This window comes from Triticum urartu, chromosome 3 (genome assembly GCF_003073215.2).
Source record: "Triticum urartu cultivar G1812 chromosome 3, Tu2.1, whole genome shotgun sequence".
NCBI classification, from domain to species: domain Eukaryota; kingdom Viridiplantae; phylum Streptophyta; class Magnoliopsida; order Poales; family Poaceae; genus Triticum; species Triticum urartu.
The window spans coordinates 599,905,129-599,914,075 of NC_053024.1; the positions used below are offsets into that span (position 1 = coordinate 599,905,129).

The window sequence follows — 8,947 nt, forward strand, 5'->3', positions numbered from 1 at the left end:
ACTGATGCGCCCCTATTTTGATCCCTCTTCGGCGATGTGTCTTCCATCGCCGATCACCGCCGCCGAACCTCCTCCTCTTTTCCAGCTGCCGGATCGCTTCTGAAACATGGCTCTGATGCCAAATGTTGGAGCAGCTCCCAAGAGGGTGGATTAGCTCTGAATTCTGAAGAACACAAAACTAACAAGAAGAACACAAAGAGGAAACGGTGTTTTGGCGACGCGCACACTTTGCATCATTTTCCCTTTTTTTTCCTTTTATTCAGCGACATAACAAACTAGCTGTCCACGATCCGTGAATCCCGCGCCATCCCACGGACTGATCGTGTCCAACAACTTACAGAGAATTAAACGCTACAACCTATTCTGCCGCAGCATGAAAACATATCGTACTTCTGGCTATTATTCAGAAAAAACTAAACTGAAGTCTGAAACTAGTTCAGTGCAACAAGGTTAACACAACATCAACATGCACAACGTCGGGACTGGTGCGTCTGAGTCGCAGATGCTTGTTTTCTACCGGTTTTCCTCAGTTCGTGCTTTCAGCTGGTGCATACAAAATTTCACACAATGTCAAAGTTACACAAGAGATACACATGACACCTTTAGTACAATCATTCACCTTCGTTACCAGCTCGACAGTTATACTGAACTGAACATGGGCAACACACAAGGCACATCGAGGAGATGTGACTTAATTCTTGACGAACTGGAGGCCGTTGGCCTGCGAGTACCTCTCCATGAACCTCATGAACCGGTCCCAGTCCCCGGCCGTGCGCATCACGTACTTGGCCTCCACCCTGGCCGGCTTCCCGTTGACGAACTTGGCGCTCACGTCCACCGTCTGCAGCATGCCCTCCTCGTCGATCATGTAGAACCCCGTGATATCCCCGAGCTCCGCCGACGAGTCGAACACCGACGGCTGGTCGAACTCGAAGATGGCCACCCCGTTGGTGCCGTCGCGGGACTTGGTCAGCCGCACGTCCGGGATCGTCTGCTCGTCCGTGCCCTGGATGAACTGGATCGCCGGCTTCATCGCCACCACCTGCGCCGCCGCCCGGGAGCTGCGTAGCGGCGGCGAGCGGTGGGCCGGTTTCCTGGGACGGCACCGCAGGGAGATGCCGCGGAATGAGGAGTGCAGGCTTTGACACGGCGCACCTGACGAGCCTGTACATGCAGCGTGTCAGGTACTGAAATGCGAGGTTCAGAATGGCATGTCTTAAGGCCATGCTTGTTAATAACGAAATAGACTAGACATAATGATTCCATCAGCAGCTGAAACAGCATTTTGCAGTGTAATTTGTAACGCAAAATATAGATTTGGACATCACAAGGGCTACCCTGAATATGTGGAAGAATCAACTTGGTACTTCGGAAGAAAATAGTCGCTGGTGTTGATGCCTGAACCAAACAAACGCTATCTGGACTAACAGAGAACGACCCGAACGAGTGAGATATGACCAACGCTATTCCAACCGAAATGGCAGCCTTAACAGAGAAGCATGCAGTCAATTCTGAACTCTCCCAAAGGAAGGACATCGTGCAGTGAAATTTGCATACAGCACGCAGTCACGCACACTGGATTCAGAAACTTATGAGCAGGTGCTCATACATCACTACAAGTCTAGAGACTAGAGCGCATAAATGGAAATGCAGCTTCAGTGAGAAAGAACAAAACCTGCGACGCTCCGACGGGGCGAAGGCGGCGCCGAGACCGGCGAGGCGGCGGCGAGAGCTTTCATCACTGCGGGCATGATGCAATTCGCTTGCTCCGGAAGTTGGGTGAGGAAGAAGGATTGGTGTCTAGAAGGAGTGAGGGGACGGGGAAGTAGAAATACAGGCGGAGGTGAGGTTTTGAGTGGTACACACGAGGAAGAGAGTGAATGGAGTGTTTGGGTGGCTGCGTGTCCCAAACAGAGCTACCCATTCCTCTGGCGCCTGTTGGTCCACTGCCTTGCCCGTGGCCACTTCTAGGCCATCCATTTAGGTTTGAGAATTTTCCATCTTAAAGGACCACGTATGCTAGCTAGTGCTTGATGTGGAAATTTCAAGTGTAAATTCCGTTGTGGTAAAAAAAAGTCACATCTCACCAGATTTGTAGCTGAAATTCTGATTTGAATATGATTTAATATGTCATTTTGTTAGAATTTTTGCTCTGGATTTGTGATAATGGGTGATTTTATTAACGCGTCTCGCTGGTACAAATAAGTGTAACCGGCATGTTGAACAACACATGACAAAACATCAAACACATAATCCCGACCTCACAAATGCTAAAAGGGACCAGAAGAGTAATACCCACAATCGTCGTCTTCAGAGAGGACAACACCTAAACAATATGGAATGTCGGCCAGTACGACCATTGAATCTCGATGACCCAGTCATCAATCCAAGCTGCCAAAAATATATGGTGAAATGGGTTGATATCTACCTCCCAAAGGACCATGGTGGTTTAGGTATTCTAGTGGTCCGACGCATGAATCTGACCCTTATGTTGTGAGCCTGCGATGGGTCCCGAGGATTCTCAGAGATGAGGGGGGCTTATGGCTGCAACTTTTAAAAAGCTAAATATATGCAGGGTCGTCCCCTCCTAGCTTGTGCTCGTAAGGAGAACTCCCACTTCTGATTCTAGAAATCTCTATAGTTGGTCAAGCATGTGATTCGTCTTTGAAGCAGCGTCTCCATAGGGAATGAAGAAGGATCCCTCTTATGGTTGGACCCATGGCTTGAAAGTGTCCCACTTCGCAAATTCCCTAGCATGTTTGCAATTTGCTCAGACCCCATGCTTTTGGTTGCCTCGGCCGTCCACAAATGGACCTGAAACATCCCGTTCCAACAAACATTTGCTCCTGAGGGGACCTTAGCTTGGACCGAATTGAGGGCAGCCCCCCTACGATGTTGGAGGACTCTACATATGTCGTTTTTTGTAGCTAGCCACGTCATGGATCTTCACTATAGACTTGCATACTATGACATATGTCAATTGTCAACCATATCATGGACAACTCATCTATGGAAGACTGCTTCCGTTGAAGATCAAGATCTTTGTGTGGCAGCTTCTGCGTGATCGCCTCCCCTCGAGGACGGACGCAGTCAAGTAGCATGGGTTGGGCGATGATATGTACCCCCTTTGTGGTGTCCCCGAGGATGGGACACATATTTCTTCCTATGCCATGTTGCCCGCTTTTTGTGGAGTTTTGTCTATGAGGCTCTCGGGCCTGATTGGCAGGCCCCTTAACTTGGCAAGATCCTAAAAGCTCAGGCCAATCGTACCGGTAAGAGGGATGCCTCTTCTGGTTAGTGTTCACGGTGATAACCTGGACCCTTTGAACGACGCAGAACAAGATGGTGATTGAGCGGGGTTTTGTAGGCGTGCCACTGACCCGTTATCTAGCCAGCGGGACAGGGAGTGGCTAGCAGGCATGACTGAGTCACTGATATTGTTGGGAGCTATCTTTATGAGCCTCGTGGATGGTGATTCTTCGGCTCTGCGCATCCTTGTATCACTATTTTCTTGTTTTCTTTTGGGCATATTTGTGTTGTTGCCCCCAACAGACTTACTATTTTCTTTCTTACACCTGGACTTGATGTACGAACATGATGGTTTGCTTTATATATAGGGTGGGCTGAAAGCCTGTTCCGAGAGCTGTCACAAAAAGACCAAACCAAAACCCAATTAGGTTCCCATAAAAAAATTGGGTGTCCACCCTCCATGGCCATTGCCCAAAGCCATCTTAAAAATTCCCTCCCGAGAAGGAGACCATACTAGAAGCGATGCTAGAATCTCAAGACGACGCCTCCAAGAAGGTGACTGTTCCCAGGTCGGGGTTTTCACCCAAGGTTTTACACCATGCAAAACTCATTAGGTATGTCACCCGAAGACAAAATCATAATGTGGCGTGAGTGTCACCCAAAGACATACACCTCTGACAAACAAGTGGGTAGCCAAAACTCTGAAACGACAGCCATTGCTTGAGCTGCAAGCCGGGTAAGGCCAACTCTAGTCGATCCCCCAAAAATAAAGGAGGAAAACCAGTGGCGGAGCTACAGCAAAATTCCGGGGGGGGGGGGGGGCAGAACACAAAATGTGAACATTCATTTGAGGGGGCAAAATACTTTTTTCCTCCAGCTAGGCACTCTACTTAACATTTTCTTCACATAATCTATCCAAAGTTGGGGGAGCCACAGCCCCCCCCCCCCAGGCAGTACACTAAGCTCCTCCACTGAGGAAAACGATGGTGGAGTAAACTAAGAGGAGTATATTTACTCCACTAAAATTTGGTCGGTTCTAGTCGATCCTTATATTTAACGGAGAAAAAAGGCAATTTGTATGTAATGAACAAAGATTCGATAAACAACCATCGAAGCATAGTCTAATTTGAACAACCGCGAAGCATAGTCTAATTTAAACAACCACCTAAGCATAGTCTAATTTGCCACATAATTTACATTTAAAATCACCAAAGCATATTCAAACTAAAACCTTACTTAATCATCGAACTTATTGAGGGCGAGACACTCCGTCCATGAAATCCCATTGCCCATGGGGTCGGGCCCTGTGTCGTCGTCGCCGCAGTCAGGGAAGATCCTCTACCATTCTTCAACGTCGAAGTTGTCGTCGGCCCGTTGTCCTCCTCGTGATGACCCCCCCCCCACCCGCTAGTCGCGAGCTCCGCCTCCACCATCTCGCGCGGAGGCCGGCCATGTACTCCTCCTCGACAGCCTCCGCCGTGATGCGCTCTCTCACCTCCCGGTTCTCCCTAGCCACTGCCACAGTCACCACTCCCGGCGGGTCAAGCAGCGGCGCCGCCTTGCCCCACGGAAAGTTGACGCGGGCAGCGGCATCGTGAAGCTGGACCTGCCACCGGTCGTACTCGTGGGTGGCGAGCTCGGCCGTGTGGAAGGAGCTGAGACAGTGCTGCTTGTAGGTGTCGCGGTCGGTGATCTTCACCACCCACGTCCCCCACGCCCGCTGCCGGCCGCTGAGGTACTCCATCTGTGGTTGTCGCGGCGCGGGGAGTTCGGGAAGTCGGCGAGTCGTCCTGATGGGGCTGCAACATCGCGATGGCGGCGACTTGAGGACGCACCCGCGCTTCGCTCGTGACGGTGTGGATCCGCTCTGCAGATGGGCGGCAGGGATATGCGGCCACGAGATCCGGCCATTGGGAGTAGGGGGTCGGGGGGTCACCGGCGAAAGGGATGGGGGAGGAGAGGCAGAGGAGGGTGGGGATTTTTTACTCCACCTCAGACGATGGAGTAAATATAGGCGTCGGATAAGCAGTGGAGAAAAAATTATCCTCCTCTATGGGTTTTAGGGGTTCGGCTAGGTCCCGATTAGAGGTATAAGGCCGGATTTTTACTACTCTAACCGGTTATATGGGATTGGCTAGAGTTGGCCTAATAGTTTTCACCCTAGAGAGAACCCAAAGTATCAGTTGTGTTGCTTGGCCCTTCTTCGGAGTGGAATGTACCTACTTCCTTTGTCCTCGTTTATAGTTCTTCCTTGTATTTTGGATCAAACTTTGACCATATATTTAACTATCAAAATATAAGTTATACTCCCTCCGTTCGGAATTATTTGTCGCAGAAATGGATGTATCTAGATGTATTTTAGTTCTAGATACATCCATATTCCAGACAAGTAATTCCGAACGGAGGGAGTACACCACATAAATTACATCATTGAATTTGTAATGTTATTTTTAATAGATAAACTTGTATTTTATTAAATAATTTATGGTCAAATTTTGACACAAAAATACGAGAATAAACCCGGACGGAAGAAGTACTCCCTCCGTTTTTATTTAATCCACATATTAGCTTTGGTCAAAGTCAAACTTTGTAAGTTTTGACTAAGTTTATAAACAAAAATATTAATATATACAATAAAAATTCAATACCACTAGATTCATTATTGAATGTACTTTCACATCATATAGCCATGGAATTGGTGCAGTAGTTGTGTCCTATGATGATTAATTAACAGAATCTGCCGATTAAATAACCAATAACAATCTTATTGCCATGAATCAAATGTTGGTACAAATTATTGGACAGGCACATGGGCATATGACCCAGCTCCCGTACGTTACAAAAGATGGCGACTAATCAGCAGTCCAAAACGAAAGTCCTAAGCCTCTTGCTTCTGATCAAGAAACCTCACAACAGTTAATCAGATGAGGACTTGACATGAAAGTTAAAGAGCACACAGCTAAGAAAGCACTTGATGGCACCAACCGCACGCACGCGCCACACACAAGCAAAAGCAGTTGTGCACGCACGCACGCAAGCGAGCAAGCAAAAGCGGACGAATGTCCTGTGGAAATTGGAGAAGACGCAATCTCTTCCTAACATTTGGGAAGATCAGACGGCGGAGGGAGCAGCTTCTGGTCGGGGAGGCTCCCGTCCTGCACCACCCACGCCATTTTCAGGCCCCAGCTGACGTGCACCTCCAGGTGGCAATGCATGAACCACACCCCTGCGCACATCAACATCAGAAGCAGATCATCAGTTTTCTCACTCAGAAACTCTGGTTCTTAAGCTGCTCAGCTGATATGATGCATGGGTTCCAACCTGGATTATCGGCGCGGAAGCGGATGGCCACCCACCCGGCGGCGGGCACGCCGACGGTGTTCCGCTCGACGGGGTCGACGAGGTTGTACTTGGCCGGGTCCTTGGCGGGGTCGAAGTTGCCGAACCCCTGCCCGACCACGAAGAAGTTGAAGCCGTGCAGGTGGAACGGGTGGCTCTCGGCGCCGAGGATGCTGGTGCCCTGCATCACCAGCTCCACGGCGTCGCCGTACGACAGCACCACCAGCCTGGTCCCGTTGGACACGTTGGTGTTGTTGGGCGGCGTGCCCGTGTAGTTGAACGGCGACTGGGGCACGGCGGGGAAGTTGGACGAATACACCCCGTTGGACATCCCCGTGTAGTGCGACTGCAGCAGCGCCGTCGTGGGGAGCACGAAGGAGACGTTGTTCACGGCCGCCGCGAACCGGCTGTCGTTCGTCGGGCCCTGGCACGTCCCGTTGACGGCGCAGGGGTGGGTGCCCAGCCCCACCGTGAAGAAGAACCGCCTGTCCACCTCCTGCGGCACCTCCGCCGGGTACTCCTCCGTGGCGAGGCTCCGGAGCTTGGCGGTGTAGTTGGAGACGAAGCTCGTGTCGTTGATCTGCGGCAGGGTCGGCCTGAGCAGCGGGAGGTTCTTGTTGAAGCCCGCGGAGGAGGGGGAGCTGGGGTCCTCGTACTCGAGGATGCCGGCGACGGTGGTGTTGTCGAAGGTCCCGGAGGCCGCCGTGGAGTAGGGCGCGGCCATCATGTAGTAGGTCGCCCCGGGGTAGGACGGCTTGGCGGTGAGGAGCACGTTGGTGGTTTGGCCCGGGGTGATCAGGAGGGTCTCCACGGTGATGGGCTTGATGTAGACGGCGTCGACGTCGACGATGGTGAGCGTGTGTCCGGCGATGGAGAAGAAGAGCTCGTCGTTGAGTGCGGCGTTGATGATGCGGAGCATGTACGTCTTCCCGGGCTTCACCTTGAGCTTGAACGTGTCTGCATGGCACGCACACACGCATGCAAATGCAGTTAGCTTGCTTGCTTGATCAGTACACACACGCATGTAGGTAGGCGAAGCACACGACACAAACCTTTGGCAGAGCAGTTGTAGAGCGGCCCTGGGAGGCCATTGATGGTGAAGGCGTCGGAGACATTGGGGCCTCCTCCGGTCTGAAGTGCCTGGCTGATCACCGCCTCCGTGTCCGCCTTCCACCATTCGCCTGAGCACGTCCGTAAACAATGATAAACTTAAGTAATCCATGCATGCATGCATGCCACACTTATTACGAGTCACCACCTTGTAGGACGAACACACGTACCGAACATGAGGGGCACCTCCTTGTAGGGGGCGGCGAAGGGGTAGGGGACGCCGAGCTTGGGGAGGATGACGATGGGGCCGTAGACGGTGGCGCGGAGCCAGGAGATGTGCGCGTGCCACCACAGCGTGCCGCGCTGCCCGGTGATGGTGAACTTGTAGACGTAGCTCTTCCCGGGCTGCACCGGGCACTGCGTGATGTACGCCGGCCCGTCCGCCCAGCCGCTGCGCAGCTGCCGGACGCCGTGCCAGTGGATGCTCATGTTGTACTGGGCCTTGTTGACGACCCGGACGACGACGAGGTCGCCCTCCCTCGCCGACACCGTGGGGCCGGGGAACTGCCCGTTCACCACCACGATGCTCTTGCTGCCGCACAGCCGCGTCACGTTCATGGTCGCCACCTGCATGCATCAACCATAGCAGTCACAACGTCGTCAATGGCGCTGCATGCGTAGGCGCAGAACCTGAATGTGCAACAACTGAACAACGGTAGTTGCAACAACTGACTAACTGTGCAACCTACCTCGAACTGGTACTCCACGGTGGCGCTCTCCGCCACGGTGACGGACAGCAGCACCACCATCGCGGCGACGAGGATGGCCGCCATTTCTCTACGCCTCAGCTAGCTAGCTCCCCTTCTCCCCTGAGAGCTCTGGATAGCTAGCCAAATCAATGGCGCTGCTGCATGTGTTCGAGATGCGAGGTGCTTGCCCTAGAGGTGCCTATATATAACCAGTGGCGAGGAGATTAGTTGAAGCATTTTTGTCAAGACGTGGCACTCGAAGCGTTTACCCCGGCCTAGTTCAGCAAGCTAGCCAGCTTTAGTTGGTGCAGGGTTGGTCGCTGATCGAGCAGGAGCACGAGGTCGCCGCAAGGCAGGCACTGCGGGCGGGGCGGGACCCAGGCATGCGCTGTGTTGCTATAGCTTGGGAGTGCGGGTAAAGTCAACCGCGCGTCTGGTTGCATGTCATTCCGAATTTCCGATCGATCGGGCTCTTGACCGGACCATCGTCCTCCCCATCCTCTCCGGCCTTTCCAAGGCTTAATTAACACGCAGAATGTCCGGTCCTAATTGTCAAGATT

The 8,947-nt window shown here is 52.2% G+C and overlaps 2 protein-coding genes across 2 annotated transcripts; both read right to left on the reverse strand.

Annotated features, from left to right (window-relative positions):
* Positions 1–492: 492 nt before the first annotated feature.
* LOC125545255 (photosystem II reaction center PSB28 protein, chloroplastic-like) lies at positions 493–1,910 on the reverse strand. Its single transcript, XM_048709146.1, has 2 exons — positions 1,676–1,910; positions 493–1,164 (listed from the first exon to the last, which is right to left on the reverse strand). The coding sequence occupies exons 1-2, from the start codon at positions 1,749–1,751 to the stop codon at positions 692–694; spliced, it is 549 nt and encodes a 182-aa protein (XP_048565103.1). The 5' UTR covers positions 1,752–1,910; the 3' UTR covers positions 493–691.
* A 4,083-nt stretch (positions 1,911–5,993) lies between these two features.
* LOC125545256 (laccase-12-like) lies at positions 5,994–8,574 on the reverse strand. Its single transcript, XM_048709147.1, has 5 exons — positions 8,388–8,574; positions 7,869–8,265; positions 7,641–7,769; positions 6,571–7,545; positions 5,994–6,475 (listed from the first exon to the last, which is right to left on the reverse strand). The coding sequence occupies exons 1-5, from the start codon at positions 8,469–8,471 to the stop codon at positions 6,345–6,347; spliced, it is 1,716 nt and encodes a 571-aa protein (XP_048565104.1). The 5' UTR covers positions 8,472–8,574; the 3' UTR covers positions 5,994–6,344.
* Positions 8,575–8,947: the final 373 nt, after the last annotated feature.